Source organism: Perca fluviatilis, chromosome 16, assembly GCF_010015445.1.
Source record: "Perca fluviatilis chromosome 16, GENO_Pfluv_1.0, whole genome shotgun sequence".
NCBI lineage: Eukaryota > Metazoa > Chordata > Actinopteri > Perciformes > Percidae > Perca > Perca fluviatilis.
The window spans coordinates 37,676,742-37,695,650 of NC_053127.1; the positions used below are offsets into that span (position 1 = coordinate 37,676,742).

Below are 18,909 nucleotides of genomic sequence, written 5' to 3' on the forward strand. Positions count from 1 at the left end.
GTTGGAGATCCTGAGGTGATCACACAGATTTAAAGTCCTTGTTCAAGGACCAAACTGTGGAGGAGCTGAAGCAGAACATGACATCTGTATGTTCAACAGTCTGAGCAATGTCACGCACTAATGGAGCTCTGAATATCTGTTCCTTTGGAGGACGCTGATGCTAATTAGTCTCTGTCAACACTGATTACATCTCAAATATATTCAGTTAAATATTATATATGACAAAGAAAAAAAATCCTCACAGTTTGAGAACCTGGAATCAGAGAATATTTGGGATTTTTTTTGTATAGCACCTTTAAAAACAATAGTTTACAAAGTGCTTTTGACAGAAGAAAAAAAGCAAATACAAAACAATATACATTATGTACACACCATTGTAATAGTAAAACAGAAGATGGGGCAGCTTTAAAGGACAGAAAAAGTGACAACTCAATAAACAAAATGAAATTAGCAGGCATTAGGGTCAAAAGACAATAAAAAAGATGATAAAAAGATAGCATAACATAAAAGCAAGTCAATAAAAATGTGTCTCTGTCTGATAATTTCCTTTCCTCCATCTCTTATTAATCAATGTCTGTGATGTCTGTCCCACACTACCATCTATGTTCTGGAAGTTGTTCTTCTAAACAAAAGAGCAAATTAACATTCAGAAACTTCACGGGAGAAAGGAGGAGATCACACATCTTTTTTATAAATCTCCATAGAAAAGGAAAGACTTAAATTCTGGTTTCTATCTCTGGGGAAACTCTGAAACATTTAGTGTGTTTGGCTGAAGCAAAACCAAAACTACTGTCTCCAAACTTAGAGAGTAAAACCTGATTTTATATTCCACTGACATGACTAATAAATGTGATACCATAACCATATTGGAATAACATAATGTTGCCTTATTTTCAGCACATTCTCCCAGGTCCATCCACTATGTCTTCCTCCTCCTCCTTCAGGGCACTTCCTCTTGAGCCAGTGGCATCATGGGAGGTTTCAACTCCTTCCTCGTTGACGAGGACGAGGGTGATGATGGTGCACTCGAATATCTGTTGTCATTCTATGTTGAATGTTATTCTAAGAATAATACAAAGTCATGAAAACATTCTAACTAAGACGAGAGAATTTTTGTTTTAGTTTCTTACCTTTCCAAACGTTCCCGTTGAGTCTGGGTCTTGTTCCACCATTGCTGCCTGATACCCAGAGAAAGAAATCCTTTGCTCATGTGAGTAAGGTTACATCCTGCTACCAAACACACAGGCGTCGTAGCTTCAGAGAGACGTCAGCCATGACAATTTGAAGTGTGGAGTCTTTCTAATGACATATTTTCACATTCGGATACTTTAACAGTTTTATAACAAACTGAGGTTTTCTTGACTTGGTAAGTTATCTTCTAAACTGAAAAACATCATATGTGTAATTCATGGCTCAATTCAAATGGGATAAAAAAATTATTGGTCTCTCCCCGTTCACTACAGAACATATTTTATCTGAAATAAGGTCCCATGATGGTCCAGAGGAAGGGGAGGGGAGGGACTTCTCCTCTCTATAGAGCTCAACAGTGACTGACCGCTCTGGTTCCAGAAGTGATTTTTTTCCCCGTTCAATATCTCCATTAACATTTCATTAAAGTGTTTTATTGAGAGGTGAAGCAAGGGCCAAGGAAGAACTCCTTAACACTTTGGAGAGGACCCAAATATCGAACAGATACAATTTTTTACTTTCAATAACATTGCGAGATAAGGGAACATTTGTGCTGCATTCATGTGGTGTCGGAGTAATCGAAAAAAGTGTTCCCCACTGAGGAAGTCATGTGAACTTCCCCTTAAGTCGGTTAACATTGTGAAATAGATCATGACTTGGCAGAGGTCTGACCTCTCAGAGTTTCCTTCTTTAATCATGTTAGTGGGATGGAAAGAGGGAACTGAGAATAAAAACTCAATTTTGATCACAGAAGAAAACATGATACACATTAAAGCAACGGAGAGACATCTGAAAACTGTAAGTATTGCTTCTTACCTTTTCTGTTACATTACATGTCATTGTTGTTCTTTAACTAAATGTAATTTAGTTATAGTGGGGCATCATTTCACCAAGCCTTAATAATAATAAAGTTCAGTCATACGGGGGTTAAAGTGGAACAGACAGGCATTAATAAGTAAATTAATCTCATTGGCAGTTTCATATGTCAGTGTCTCCTGTTTATTTAAAATAACAAATATCCCATCAAGGGGATACACCGGGCGGGTTCAGAGCATAACGTGTCACTTTATGCAGATGACATGTTATTGTTCATATCGGACCCCCTCTCCAGTCTTCCTGAACTATTGAGTCTACTCACAAAGTTCGGAAAATTATCTGGTTATAAAATAACAAATATCCGTTCCAGTGTTTCTATATCATTCTCTGTGGCACGCTGCTGTGAGTCCATTAGACCAGTGGTTCCCAAAGTGGGGTCCGGGGTCCATGAGGGGGGTTCTGGGGGGTCCACAGCAAAAAGGGAAATAATTAATTTTCACTATAACTCTATCCATAAAAAAGACAATGACAGAATGAATGACAATTTTGCTCATGGGTTTCATGCACATTCTGTAATTAAACATCTAAAACTAAAATCCTATCAGTGGTCTAATCTGAGTCAGGTTAAAGAAACTTTAAATTGTTAAATTAAGAACGGAATTTCCTAATCCCCCCCGCCAGTCAACACAGTGTCTATTTACTGAAAGGTAGGCCTAAGATTGCATCACATAATTATAACAAAGCAGTAGTTATGCATCAAATGTCTGTAATCAATCCCTTGGTTAATACTTGTTTCATAATAATGGCAGCAGGGTTAATATTAGTGTTCTAAAACCGGAAGTGGTTTAACTGGGCAGAGGGCAGTGAATGTGTTGTAGAAAAAGGATGTAGTGGGTCAGGGGAGACTTTCTGCGTTTTAGTCAGGAACAATAATTTCTCAACTGTTTTTAGGGGTTTTGGGCGTTATCAGTGATGTCATTGGTCTGAAAACTAAACTAAGATCACTTAACGGAAAACTTTCCAGATTATTCAACACACTCTCCGAAGCCTCGGTACATTACGTAACATCTCTGGAGTCACTTACCGGGAATCAGCTGTAAGTTCGTTTTCTGTCACATTTACACTTCACAGTTTGTTTGTGGCTGTTTATGATGGGATATGAGTCTGGAGCAGTGCTGAAGTTACTGTTACTTCACAGTTTGTTTGTGGCTGTTTATGACGGGATGTGAGTCCAGAGCAGTGCTGAAGTTGTTTGATCACAGTGTTTGGGGAAAACTCAACATGAATCAACATGCTGTCGAATTATTGATGATTGGAATCAATAATTCAGTCTTTGTGAGAAACAATGGATCACTGAGGACGTTGTTATTCTATTTAACGTAACAACTTTCTAATTTTCGGGTATTAAACCTTTGGGCGCGGCAGAATAAAGACAGACACAGTAGCCTAACATGCTGCAATTTCAAGGGAATCTCTTCAAAATAAAGTGTAGGGTCTGAAGTTAGGATCAGAGAGACTTCAGCAGACTGCTGTGGGTTTGAAGGGTCAGGATGTACTACAAAGTAACTAAGTACTTTTACTCATTAAATGCCTGAAAGCCTTTAGTATAGATACACATCATTACCCAGCGAGGCATGCAGCGGGACGTTGTTTTATTTTACCTAAAGTGAAAACCAAATAACTTCATGTGTGAATGGAACTTACTCCCAAATAATATTAAAGGAGTTATAGAATGCAAAACTGATTTTACCCTGTCATAGTTGAATAACGACAGTTTGGTGGGTAAATATATAGACATACATGGGAGCTCAAAATCCTATTGACACCCCTTTACTATGAAAATCTCATATTTTGAAACCGCCGCTGAAAACAGGCGAATCTCAACAAAGCTGGAAGTTGACGTCAACCTCCCAAGACCTGTACCTTTGTCACACCCATGGGTGTATTAAGAGAACGGTCACGCCCCAACATTTACATAGGCTACACAACTGACCTGAGATCAGGTAGTCTTCTGAATCTAGGTCGCGCAGGTCTCTGCTATTCCATTACAAAATTCACTTCTGAAATTTTTTTATGCGAGAAATCAACTATGTAAAGCTCAAATATGGGCCGCTTTACGAAAATGGATGGCTAATTGCAAATTGTGTCCGACTGTGTGTCGGAGTTCAGCGGCTGGTGCTGCCTTTGTTGTTGCCTCGCCGCCTGGCCTGCATTCCTTCACAGACCCCGGCCTGCCTTCCTTCACAGACCCCGGCCTGCCTTCCTTCACAGACCCCGGCCTGCTATGAGGTGCTTGGAGCTCCGTCACGGCTGGCAGCCCACAGCACTCCATACCCGCGCAAAGTCACCATCTGTTGGGCTAAAGGACAACCAAACGCCGCTGCTCTGACAGAGCTCCAGGCCCTGCAACTCCTCTCTTCCTACTAGCTAAATGCCCGGTGTATGTGAGTGAGAGTGCGGTCAGCGACCTTGTTACGCCAGCAATCTCTTACCACAGTTCCAGTTAATCTTTTAATGTGTGTAATTATAATGTGTTGAGTTATTTAAACAAACTTTTGGGGAAATAAACGCCGCTTGTCCGTGAGTCTCATCGATAGAGCCTGCGGCTGGATGTAACTCTATTAACGAGAGCTAGCCAGCCTCCTCTTAGAATTCCTCTGAAATACACAAATATTCATTAACTTGAAATCAGACACCGTTGTTAGCTTTATAAGACATTTAGCTAGATGTTGTATACATGGCGTGACGAAATTCAAACTGTAAATATAATCGAATTACGCCGAAAATGAAGCTAACTATCCGTGATTTGTAGCTACACAGGTAGCTAGGATTGAAGGGACAGTTTCAGCTAACGAAAGCCATAATCTTCACAAATATTCATTAATTTGAAATCGGACACCGTTGTTAGCGTTATAAGACATTTGGCTAGATGTTGTATAAATTCAAACTGTAAATATACTCGAATTACGTCGAAAATGAAGCTACATCCAGCCGCAGGCTCTATCAATGAGACTCGCGGACAAGCAGCGTTTATTTCCCCAATCGTTTGTTTAAATAACTCAACACATTATAATTACACACATTAAACGATTAACTGGAACTGTGGTAAGAGATTGCTGGCGTAACAAGCTCGCTGACCGCGCTCTCGCTCACATACACAGGCCATTTAGCTAGCAGTAAGAGGGGAGTTGCAGGCCCTGGAGCTCTGTCAGGGCAGCAGCGTTTGGTTGTCCATTAGCGCAAAAAAACTGTGACTTTGCATCAACTGTAATTATGTAAATATGTGAGTTGTATTTTATGAAACGTTGTGTAATGTGAAATAATGTCTAAGGTGTCTGTTGTCTTCAATGCGATTATGTAAACTGTATTGTCACAAAATAGACTGCAGGAAGATTACGGGGATCCAAATCAAACAAACAAACAAAGTCTTCATTTGATGGAACATAGGACAGCCATGATATAAATATAATGTTTCTTAGACTGTTGGTCAAATACTAAAACTGTAAAGAAGGACTTATATGTTCAGGGTAACGGGGATCAGCGAATCAGAGCCTTTGTTTTAGGGTCACAGAGAGGACACTTGTATGCGCTGATAAGTTTGTTTTTTAAATTAGTAGTGAGAGTGGCGGGAGAAGCACATCGTAAATATTTCTGAAGTGTATAGTTGTCGTCTGTGTCGCCATTAGGGTGTTGCATCGTGATGCGGACGTGGATGATTCTGCATCAATAGACCATAATCGATTATTGCCTACAGATGTTGTGTGTTGATTTTCAGTTTGCTGCTTTTTTTATTTTTGCCTTTTTTTCTGTTGTGTTCTGTGTTCAGACTCCGCTAAATTCAGGAAATGTCTTTGTAAGAGCAGATACAATACAAATGGGAGTTCATATACACTCACCTAAAGGATTATTAGGAACACCTGTAAGATTTCTCGTTAATGCAATTATCTAATCAACCAATCACATGGCAGCTGCTTCAATGCATTTAGGGGTGTCGTCCAGGTCTAGACAATCTCCTGAACTCCAAACTTAATGTCAGAATCAGAACGAAAGGTGATGTAAGCAACTTTGAGCGTGGCATTGTTGTTGGTGACAGACGGGCTGGTTTGAGTATTTCACAATCTGCTCAGTTACTGGGAGTTTACAAAGAATGGTCTGAAAAAGGAAAAACAGCCAATATGCGGCAGTCCTCTGGGCAAAAATGCCTTGTTGATGCTAGAGGTCAGAGGGGAATGGGCCGACTGATTCCAGCTGATAGATCAACCGAGGTATGCAGCAAAGCATTTGTGAAGCCACAACACGCACAACCTTGAGGTGGATGGGCTACACCAGCAAGAGATCCCACTGGGTACCACTCATCTCCACTAAAAATAGGAAAATGAGGCTACAATTTGCACAAGCTCACCAAAATTTTACAGTTGAAGACTGTAAAAATGTTGCCTGGTCTGATGAGTCTTGATTTCTGTTGAGACATTCAGATGGTAGAGTCAGAATTTGGCATAAACACAATGAGATCATGGATCTGTCATGCCTTGTTACCACTGAGCAGGCTGGTGGTGGTGGTGTAATGGTGTGGGGAATGTTTTCTTGGGACACTTTAGGCCCCTTAGTACCAATTGGGCATTGTTTAAATGCCACAGCCTACCTGAGCATTGTTTCTGACCATGTCCTTCCTTTTATGACCACGACGTACCCATCCTCTGATGGCTCCTTCGAGCAGGATAATGCACCATGGCACAAAGCTTGAATCATTTCAAATTGGTTTCTTGAACATGATAATGAGTTCACTGTACTAAAATGGCCCCCACAGTCACCAGATCTCCACCCAATAGAACATCTTTGGGATGTCATGGAATGGGAGCATCATGATGCATCGGGATATTGAATCGTATTGAATCGTTGACAGGATAATTGTAATTGAATGTAACCGTGAGGCCAGTGAAGGTTCACCCCCCTAGTGGCCATCCGGGCATGTGTGTGTTCAGAGACATGTGAGTAAACTGGTGTAAATGTTTATATATGTGTATTTCGGTGCTTTAGGTTTATATGGATGTTGTATGTTCTGGGATATTCAGTTGAAATCCAGTATGTTAGCATAAAGTTTGCTAGCAGCATGCTAATGCTTAGTATTGTTAGTGTTACACTACTATTGTGCTTATGTGTGTAGTCACACGGTATAACTATTATTGGAGTGTTTACAATGGTTGTGTAATAGAGAACTATGTTTGGGTTGCTGTTACTGAGATCACAGCAGTAAGAAGGCTGTTTAATTTAATAAGTAGCTGTAGTGTGTTATTTGGTATATAGCTATAGCTATAGCTACTGTAGTGGGAATTTTGTCCAAATGAGGCCCTAAGGCCTGTCAAATCTGACTCCTATTAATTAATTCCAATGTCTTCTTATATTGGACTTAAGTTTACCAGAACACAAGGACCGATCTGAGATGAAGAGTTCAGTTAAGCAAAGTTTACTGAGTCCAGCATAAAAGTTACAACACAATTGTGGGTTCTCAAAAGACACTAAGTATCTCTAGCTTCAGACAGAAGGAGCTCTGGTTAGCAAAGTCTCTGTCCAGTTTTATGCTTTCCCTGAGCCTTTATGTTTCCTCCGCAGGGCGTTCTCTCCTCCATTCCGATACTGCCATCTTCACACACACACACACACACACACACACACACACACACACACACACACACACACACACACACACACACACACACAGACACAAGAGGGAGGGGGTCAGTGTGGTGCGACTTCCTCTTCTGGTCTGACGAACACAATAACATCCGGTTCCTGCTTTTCTGCTACTCCATCTGGTGAACAACACTATATGTGCTATGAACTATACACTCACCTAAAGGATTATTAGGAACGCCCTACTAATACCGTGTTTTACCCCCTTTCGCCTTCAGAACTGCCTTAATTCTTTGTGGCATTGATTCAACAAGGTGATGGAAGCATTCTTTAGAAATGTTGGCCCATATTGATAGGATAGCATCTTGCAGTTGATGGAGATTTGTGGGATGCATATTCAGGGCACGAAGCTACCGTTCCACCACATCCCAAAGATGTTCTATTGGGTTGAGATCTGGTGACTGTGGGGGCCATTTAAGTACAGTGAACTCATTGTCATGTTCAAGAAACCAATTTGAAATGATTCGAGCTTTGTGACATGGTGCATTATCCTGGTGGAAGTAGCCATCAGAGGATGGGTACGTGGTCGTCATAAAGGGATGGACACGGTCAGAAACAATGCTCAGGTAGGCTGTGGCATTTAAACAATGCCCAATTGGTACTAAGGGGCCTAACGTGTGCCAAGAAAACATCCCCCACACCATTACACCACCACCACCAGCCTGCACAGTGGTAACAAGGCATGACTGATCCATGTTCTCATTCTGTTCACGCCAAATTTTGACTCTACCATCTGAATGTCTCAACAGAAATCGAGACTCATCAGACCAGGCAACATTTTTACAGTCTTCAACTGTCCAATTTTGGTGAGCTTGTGCAAATTGTAGCCTCATTTTCCTATTTTTAGTGGAGAAGAGTGGTACCCGGTGGGTTCTTCTGCTGGTGTAGCCCAGTTGCCTCAAGATTGTGTGTGTTGTGGCTTCACAAATGCTTTGCTGCATACCTCGGTTGTAACGAGTGGTTATTTGAGTCAAAGTTGATCTTCTATCAGCTTGAATCACTCGGCCCATTCTCCTCTGACCTCTAGCATCAACAAGGCATTTTCGCCCACAGGACTGCTGCATACTGGATGTTTTTCCTTCTATTCCTTCCATTTCCAACCATTCTTTGTAAACCCTAAAAAATGGTTGTGCGTGAAAATCCCAGTAACTGAGCAGATTGTGCAATACTCAGACCAGCCCGTCTGGCACCAATAACCATGCCACGCTCAAAGTTGCTTAGATCACCTTTCTTTCACATTCTGACATTCAGTTTGGAGTTAAGGATTGTCTAGACCTGGACCACACCGCTAAATGCATAGATAATTGCATTAACGAGAAATCTTACAGGTGTTCCTAATAAGCCTTTAGGTGAGTGTATATACAGTGCCTTGCGAAAGTATTCGGCCCCCTTGAACTTTTCGACCTTTTGCCACATTTCAGGCCTCAAACATAAAGATATAAAACTGTAATTTTTTGTGAAGAATTAACAACAAGTGGGACACAATCATGAAGTGGAACGAAATTTATTGGATATTTCAAACCTTTTAAACAAATAAAAAACTAAAATATTGGGCGTGCAAAATTATTCAGCCCCCTTAAGTCAATACTTTGTAGCGCCACCTTTTGCTGCGATTACAGCTGTAAGTCGCTTGGGGTATGTCTCTATCAGTTTTGCACATCGAGAGACTGACATTTTTGCCCATTCCTCCTTGCAAAACAGCTCGAGCTCAGTGAGGTTGGATGGAGAGCGTTTGTGAACAGCAGTTTTCAGTTCCTTCCACAGATTCTCGATTGGATTCAGGTCTGGACTTTGACTTGGCCATTCTAACACCTGGATATGTTTATTTGTGAACCATTCCATTGTAGATTTTGCTTTATGTTTTGGATCATTGTCTTGTTGGAAGACAAATCTCCGTCCCCAGTCTCAGGTCTTTTGCAGACTCCATCAGGTTTTCTTCCAGAATGGTCCTGTATTTGGCTCCATCCATCTTCCCATCAATTTTAACCATCTTCCCTGTCCCTGCTGAAGAAAAGCAGGCCCAAACCATGATGCTGCCACCACCATGTTTGACAGTGGGGATGGTGTGTTCAGGGTGATGAGCTGTGTTGCTTTTACGCCAAACATAACGTTTTGCATTGTTGCCAAAAGTCCGATTTTGGTTTCATCTGACCACAGCACCTTCTTCCACATGTTTGGTGTGTCTCCCAGGTGGCTTTGGGCAAACTTTAAACAACACTTTTTATGGATATCTTTAAGAAATGGCTTTCTTCTTGCCACTCTTCCATAAAGGCCAGATTTGTGCAGTATACCACTGATTGTTGTCCTATGGACAGAGTCTCCCACCTCAGCTGTAGATCTCTGCAGTTCATCCAGAGTGATCATGGGCCTCTTGGCTGCATCTCTGATCAGTCTTCTTATTGTGCGAGCTGAAAGTTTAGAGGGACGGCCGGGTCTTCGTAGATTTGTAGTGGTCTGATACTCCTTCCATTTCAATATTATCGCTTGCACAGTGCTCCTTGGGATGTTTAAAGCTTGGGAAATCTTTTTGTATCCAAATCCGGCTTTAAACTTCTCCACAACAGTGTTCTCGGACCTGCCTGGTGTGTTCCTTGTTCTTCATGATGCTCTCTGCGCTTTTACACGGACCTCTGAGACTATCACAGAGCAGGTGCATTTATACGGAGACTTGATTACACACAGCTGGATTCTATTTATCATCATTAGTCATTTAGGTCAACATTGGATCATTCAGAGATCCTCACTGAACTTCTGGAGAGAGTTTGCTGCACTGAAAGTAAAGGGGCTGAATAATTTTGCACGCCACTTTTTCAGTTTTTTATTTGTTAAAAAAGTTTGAAATAGCCAATGAATTTCGTTCCACTTCATAATTGGGACCCACTTGTTGTTGATTCTTCACAAAAAATTACAGTTTTATATCTTTATGTTTGAGGCCTGAAATGTGGCAAAAGGTCGAAACGTTCAAGGGGGCCGAATACTTTCGCAAGGCACTGTATATAGCAAATCATCTGTGCGTCAAGTCTTTCTTTATACTGGGAGTACAGATGTGTCTCACCCGGAGAACGTGTGACCAACTTCCTCAATGACTACACACAATTCTTTAGCAATGAGCACAACCACACATTTTGTTAATAAAATATTTCTACACTACTTAAAGTGAATTACTTAAAGTTATACTAATTCACATATATTAGCCTTACTAATTGCATCCTGTCAGCACTGTCGTTTTTACTTGTATGCTGATATTTCCCTTTTATTTGTTGTTTGTTATTTGAGCATCAGAGCATTCGACTGCATTCTTACCGATGCACCCCAGTGATCACCTATTCCCAACCAGCTACAGTTACAGTCCTAGTTATCAAGTCTCCATTACTAAAACATTTGACGATGTCAACTTGAACTCTGAGAATACATAGCAGAAACGATTAATCACGAAAATAATCAGCAGATTAATCAGTAATGAAAATAATCCTTACTTGCAGCTTAACTATAATATAATATAGTTATATTGAAACTTGTTTAAATCTGTGAATAGAGAACTTTTATTTCTAAAACGGTATATTAGTATTATGAATAAAAAGCTGCAAAGTGATTCACAAACTGACTGGAAAACAATATTAATTTAAAAACAAAGATGAAAATAAAAGTTAAATGTCTGATAACATCATGATTAGGGCTGTCAGTCGATTAAAAAAAATAATCTAATTAATTACATACTCTGTGATTAATTAATCGCAAACATAATTTTGGCCCAGTGCCTTAACGGTGCATAAACCGATACTTTTTAAGATAGTTAAAAAAAAGAAGGGTAGCAAAAAACAGTCGGCAACATAATAATAATGGCTTGTTTATTGCTAAGGTCATATGGTCAAAATTAAAGATTTAATAATAGTGTAATAACTATAACAATAACTTATTTCACTAGTAAATTGCTGTTGAATGACAAAAATAACCACCAGATGGGAAAACGGCATTTAACAATAACTTTGAATGCACCACGAAGCTGTAGGTTACCAGTTTCATTGAACGCACCGTCTGTGTTTTTTCGACAGCGGCAGCTCAGATTGTTACATCCAGGTGTCGGAATCCTCTACAGTGAAATACAGACAACTAGCTAGCGGTAGGCTAACGTTACCTACTGTCGAGTATAGTGTTAACTAGCGTCACGTGCAGCAGTGTTTCTGTTGCCTGTAACGTCTGTTCCAGAGCATCAGAGAGAAGCGCAGACATATCCGTGGCACCGGAATGGGGTGCCGAAATCCACGTTGCTATTCGGTCTGGTAGATACAGGTCGTTAAGGCACCGGTGCCATATTAGCACCAGATTTCGGTACCCAATCATATTCAGGAAGAAGACTTATGTAGTAAATGCTCCAATCAGTGACCCAGGCAGCGCATTCTCGTCTCCCTCCTTCATTTTACAGTTGAATGGTGGATAGAATGGCTCAATATGGAATGGATTAATCTGCGTTATTTTTTTTAACGCATTATTTTTTCTCAGATTAATTAATCAAAATGAACGCGTTATTTTGACAGCCCTAAAATTGATAAAACATTACAAACTCTCACAATAAAACCAACAGTGAAAATGATTTAAAAGGCAAAGATAAAATGCCAGATTACATTACATTACAGTATTTGTACTTTTACTTCAGTAAAGGATGTAAATACTTCTTCCTGCACTGCATTTAAGAAAGAGTCATTGTGTCAGAATGTCTGCTGGAAACCAGTCAAAGTTTAAACTGTTCCCTCAGAGACATGAAACTTCACTCTCAGCAACAAGATCTCTTTAGAACGACTTCATCGTTTTACAACACTGATATGACACAGAGAGAAGCAGCCAATCAGAGGACCAGCTGCTGATATTTGTCTTATTTTCCAGGAGAAATGATGTGAGGGATGAATGAGTGATGATGTGCTGATGAATGATTGGACTGCTGCTCTCAGTGTTTCCTCTCCAGATGAAGATGTGGACTCTGCTATGAGTCAGTGTGAGGACAGAGAGGAGGGAGTCCCTCCCTCTAAAACCACTCTGTGGGGGGAACATGACAGCCAGACCAAAGCTCAGAGGTGAGAGGACCATCTCTAACTGTCCAGCACTCAGATCACTCCACCATCATTATTCACACTCAAAGCTCTGTGTGTGTTGTGTTTCAGCCCAGAGAAGCAGCACAGACCTGGACCTGGACCAAGCTGTGTGTCCTTCAAGAGTGACCGGTCAAAGAATGATGGTGCTAATTTTAAACGACAAGACAAAATGTACGTAGTTGTAAATTGTGTTCAGTAACCCGTCCGTAATGTCAGTAATTAAATACAGTTTTGGATTGTATTCAAACATTTAAATTAGATATAAAAGTCTTTGATGAGCTTTAATGAATTTCTTCAGGATCCATCAGAGACCAGAATGTCTTGAAGCTGAACCCAGCTGTGTGTCCATGAAGAGTGACGAGTCTATGGGTGAACCTCTAGTCTTCAAAGATGGATGCCACTGTGTTTATCAAAGGTGAAGATTTCAAATTGATGATGAAAACAAAATGATGTTTTTATTTATTGTGAGATCTCCAGGTTTTAGATGTTTTTAAAAAGTCTTTTAATGGACGGTGACAGCATGTGTCCTGTCAGCTCACTTTAACTAGCACTTGGGCCAGTGCCCAGGGGCACCAACCATTCACAACGACTATCACTCCCAATCTGTCAGAGTTGAGTTGGTCCACAGGTACGCGCAAATGTATAATTTGGGGGATGGTGCGGGGGGTTTAACAATAATCAAAAGTGGCCAGTTTAACCCCCCCGAAAATATTATCATAATAATGAATGTAAAATATGAACTGTTATAAAAAATGATAAGTGGTTGGCTTTCTTAATTCAATGTAATTGGCAAGCAAAGGTGCTTTGAGGTATAGTGCCCAGGGGCACCACAATGTCTTAATACGGGCCTGTTTACAACAAATAGTAAAATGTAAAATTACAGTTTATTATTATTGTTATATATTAGCGGTGCTCCAGAGCCCGGGCGCAGCGCTGCTGACCCTCGGTAATACAGCCTCCGGTAAACGTGAAAATTAAAAAGTTAGTTTTTTATTATTCCCGTTTTTAAATCATATTTCTATCATAACCATCTATTTCTCTCCACAGCGTTCATATCTTATTTATTTATTTGGCTGGACCTCTTCAAATCGCCTCCCCATTTTCGCTGCTTCACACACTTTATTTGCTTACTTGCATGGTTAAAGAAAATAAAACCGTATTAAAATCAATCCATGAATAAAACCAACCGCATTCCGATTCTAACAACATATTTCCATTTTATGCTGGTTAGGATAGGAACTTCTTATAAAAGCCAGGCCTTGTTTGCGGTAGTGGACATCTACTTTTACTAAAGTAAATATGTCATCATCATCATCATATTCTTTATTCAGGACACACACAAATGGTCCATAGCACAATACAAAAACATAGCAAAATACAAACAAAATCTCTGGTTATTTGTACTTTTATTTATTTATTTATTTATGTGTACCGATATTCAGTACTTCCTCCACCACTGCAATATACAAGTCATCTGCGACTCCGACAACGTCTCTCGCTTCCCAGGAGGTGCACAGGAAGTGTCATGTCCTTATATGGGAATTTGCGGGGCGTTTTCTTATGCTAATTAGGAACAACAGGCACGCGCTTTCAATTACGAAGACGTGGGATTCATCAATCCTAAGAACACAGGTACGAACAATTCTGCTGTTCAAGAACACGTCATGAATCCGACGCAGACTTTTCTTAGAAACTTTCTTAAGAACATATTTAAGAGAAAACTTAGGAAGATATTGGTGAATGAGGCCCATTATGCTTATTAGACATTAGCATTACTATTCTACCATCATGGTCACCCCACAGCATCATATTCAAACCTGTGCCGCACACTGCACTGAATTCAGCTTTAAAATATACATTGAAACATGTCTTAAATAGTGATCATGGATCTTACACAATGGTAACAAGAACTACCTGTATACAAATATACTGTACAGAATATGTATTAAAGGGGTGATAGAATCATTATATAGGGTATTTCACACCGTTCCTTAAGGTCTCCTAATAGGGTATGTAACATTGGTTGGGTTCAAAATGGCCCAAGTGCTATTCTATGGGCCCTTAACTACCCTGTGAATATGGCTCTATTTGGAACAAGAGCTTTTCTTCCAAATATGGTATGCTCATGAATATTTAGATGAGTTGCACGCTGATTGGTTGAGCGAACCACATCCACATACATTGGAGACGAGACAGCAGGTCTTGTATTTCAGACACTGCAACGTTATACATTGTTTGTCTGCTATTTCATTATTAAATTCACTTCTGAGACTTTTTTATGCTAATTGCAAATTTGGTTAGAAGTGTCAGACTTCAGGAGCTCCGCACAGTCTGACGAGAAAGCGGCAGCCTGCTGTGCTCCATTCCCAGGACAAAGACACCATTTCTGGGTTACTGGACTACCGGGGGCTCCGCGGAGCTCCACGGAGCAGACGGTTGCCAGCTGCCGGCATAACTTTTGTATATTTACAGGTTGAATTTCGCCACGGTATGTATATCACAGCTACCCTAAGGTCTTACAAAGCTTAGCCGAGATGGCAAAAGTACTCACTTCCCGTACTTAAGTAGAAGTACAGATACTTGTGTTAAAAAATACTCTGGTAAAAGTAGAAGTACTGATTTAACTTCTTTACTTAAGTAAAAGTAACAAAGTACAGGCTTTGAAATGTACTTAAAGTATAAAAGTAAAAGTAGCCTTGCGAATGACAACCACTTTTTATGCAAAGCTACCTGGACCACACACGTTACTAGAGTGCAAGATAAGAAACTTCAGTGGACATAAAACCAGGCTCTTTATATGCCATTGTCTACATTTTAAATGGATGTCTGCCAAACATCACATATATGATTATTGTGACAGAGACTGGGACTCCAGCTTAATAAGATTCTGACTGAGTAGCAAGATATGAATTCAATTGTGATTCTGTGAGAATTCACAGATCCAGTTTCTCTTTTTAATCGTCCCCTTAACATTTAAAGGAATCTACATGTATGTGTGTGTGCTCAAATATAGAAAGAAAATAAAGGATACAATATGAATTACTAAACATAGATTAATTAAGAAGTTCCCCATACTTTTAGAGTTACAGCACATTGGCCAGGAGTCATACTTGATGCCTCCTAGCCTATCTCAAACATCTCTCTCAGATAAGGCCAGGGATGATTGGGAATGTCTTGCTGCTTGTCTGCCTAATCTCTGGGATCTCTGTTTTCTTCATTTTCAATCATGTCGCGTCCATACTACTAGTGCTAACGTTACCACCATCATGCTGCAATTATTTGCCCGCAAATGAATGCAGAATGCGGCCGAATCTGTCTAGTCGTCTTGTAGTGGTGAGTTACATGCAACGTAGCCTGCAGTATATCCCATCCAATTAGATTGAATTCGGTATTGATCACGTGAAAAATAATAACGGTAACTCCAGTGAAATTATTTGAAACTTGCTAGTGAGGACTAGATTAGGACCGTATTTAAAGCTGATGCTGGTTTCAAACTTGCTCCAGGTGTGTCTGTAAAACACGGACAACTTCTCTCTTTTGATGCTTGGGAATGACGTTGTGTGTAGCAACGTGAAACCTAGCTAACAGGTGAAGAACACAAACAACTAAATCACTAGCTAACCTACTTTAACTGTGCAGGAACTATAGACCAATACAACAACAGGCTTAAATGAACTGACAACATAAGTTATACGACTTACAGTTCTCAAGGACGCACACACCATCTCAACTGATTATCCTCCGGACAGCAGTCTCTCTTTCTTTTTTTCTCACTTTTTTTCTGTGTATGACGCTACCGCTATGTGTGAGTGGCACGGTCCGGCTTATTCTCCGATACACGACCTCTTGTACAAAACTAAAGTAACGAGCCAATTTTTAAAAAGTAAGCAGTAGAAAGTACCGATATTCGTGTTAAAATGTAAGGAGTAAAAGTAAAAAGTCGCCACAAAAAAAAATAGTAAAGTAAAGTAGAAATATCCGAAAAATCTACTTAAGTACAGTAACGAAGTATTTGTACTTCGTTACTTCCCATCTCTGAAGCTTAGCTAACACTTTTGTCCGATTTCAATTTAATGCATTTTTGTGAATTTCAGAGGTCTCGGTAGGAGGAGGCAAGCTAGCTCTCATTGATAGAGCTCCCCAGCTCACTCGCAGACAAGAGGCGTTTATTTCCCCGATCGTTTGTTTAAATAACTCAACACACATATCCATTATACGATTAACTGGAACCTGTGGTAAGAGATTGCGGGCGTAACAAGCTCGGTGACCACGCTCTCACTCGCACACACTGGCCATTTAGCAGGAAGAGGGGAGCTGCAAGCCCTGGAGCTCTATCAGGGCCTCAGCGTTTGGTATTCCAGTAACCCAGAAACGGTGACTTTGCGCGTGTATGGATAACCACGGGCTGCTGGCCGTGACGGAGCTCCATCTAGCTCACTGCAGACAGGACGGGCTGTGAGGCAGCAACCCAGGTAGCACCGGCCGCTGAATTCCGACACACAGTTGGACAAAATTTGCAATTAGCCATCAATATTCATAAAACGGCCATATTTGACCTCTACATAGTTGATTTCTCGCATAAAAAGTCTCAGAAGGGAATTTAGTGATAAATTAGCAGATGAACAATATATACAATTTCTGAGATCTGCGCGACCTATTCAGAAGACTACCTGATCTCAGATCAGTGTAGTAGCCAATGTAAATGTTGGGGCCAAATAAAGAGGAACCACCGAGTTGACACATACTATTAGCTTCGTTGACATTTGCCCGTTTTCAGAGGCAGTGTCAAATTGTGAGATTTCCAGAAGAAAGGGATGTCAATGGGATTTTGAGGTTCTATGTATGTCCTATTTACCCACCAAACTGTCGTTATTCAGCTATGACAAGGTAAAATCGGTTTGCATTCTATCACCCCTTTAAACTACTGACATGTTTTGTCTCAGTGTGTTGTGCGTGCAGTGCAGAATTTATCTTGTGTTTATCATCAGGAGGAATCTGGAAGAACTTGAACCCAGCTGTGTGTCCATGAAGAGTGACAGGTCTATGGGACTTCCTTTAGAGTTCAAAGATGGAAGCCACTCTGTTGATCAAAAGTGAGAATTTCAAACTGATAATCAGCAGGACTAGTAAATGTTTACCACTACAGGGAGTCCTCTGATTCACTGTTAACATCCAAATATCACTTCATGGACCTTTACCTTGTGTTTATCTCTGTGGGGAAAGGAAATAATTTATTATGCATATTATTTGATGTCTTTTATGATAGTTGTTATTCTACATGTCATGGTAATGTGCTGTATAAGTGACTTTAGACTGTAGTGAGAAAGGACCACAGCTGGACACGTGTGTACAAATGTACCACTACTAGTGACAATACAAATTCAAGTTCATCAGTTCACCTTTGACCTCTGAATACAGTAGGATAGCTGAGATGGTCGACAATGTGCTGTGTTAGCATAAATGCATTTTTTCATTAGATATAAAAGTATTTTATTCAGAGACAATTCCCCTAAATATGTGAGCTTTAATGACTTTCTTTCTATCAGGATCCACCAGAGACCAGACTGTCCTGAAGCTGAACCCAGCTGTGTGTCCATGAAGAGTGACGAGTCTATGGGTGAACCTCTAGTCTTCAAAGATGGACGCCACTCTGATGATCAAAGGTGAGGATTTCAAACTGAAAATCAGCAGGACTAGTAAAGGTTTACCACTACAGGCAGTCCTCTGATTCACTGTTAACATCCAATTATCACCTCATGGACCTTTACCTTGTGTTTGTCTCTGTGGGGACGACATAATGTGAGCTAATTCTTGTGTGGAGTGGACCAGGAGAGCTCAGAGGTTCCCAGTCTGCCCAGCAGCATCAAACACACCTAGACTCCATATTTATGGTCTGTACATGTACAACAACTACTTTTACATATTTGCCGTTCACAATCATCTCCATGCTGCACTTTTTAGACCAGTGGATTGTCAGTCTGTCCAACATGGATCTGATGTTTGCTTCCATGATTTCAGTTTGATTTGTCATTCATATAATCTTCTGTTCCAGCTGCTGGAGGAGGACATCTGCACTTTTGTGAAGAATGAGCTGAAGAAGATCCAGAAGGTTCTGAGTCCAGATTAC

At 40.4% G+C, this 18,909-nt stretch overlaps 1 protein-coding gene across 4 annotated transcripts; it reads left to right on the forward strand.

The window, feature by feature from the left end:
• Positions 1–1,859: 1,859 nt before the first annotated feature.
• LOC120543587 lies at positions 1,860–18,891 on the forward strand. Of its 4 annotated transcripts, none has more exons than XM_039776717.1 (7): positions 1,860–1,986; positions 12,656–12,764; positions 12,852–12,953; positions 13,081–13,197; positions 17,771–17,875; positions 18,329–18,673; positions 18,835–18,891. In XM_039776717.1, exons 2-6 carry the CDS (start codon positions 12,676–12,678, stop codon positions 18,447–18,449), a joined length of 534 nt encoding a protein of 177 aa, XP_039632651.1. In that variant the 5' UTR covers positions 1,860–1,986; positions 12,656–12,675; the 3' UTR covers positions 18,450–18,673; positions 18,835–18,891. The 4 variants fall into 4 exon arrangements, with proteins under 4 accessions (XP_039632651.1, XP_039632650.1, XP_039632649.1 ...); XM_039776716.1 differs by lacking the exon at positions 1,860–1,986 and adding an exon at positions 5,190–5,287 and having other exon boundaries at positions 12,642–12,764; XM_039776715.1 differs by lacking the exon at positions 1,860–1,986 and having other exon boundaries at positions 12,371–12,764.
• Positions 18,892–18,909: the final 18 nt, after the last annotated feature.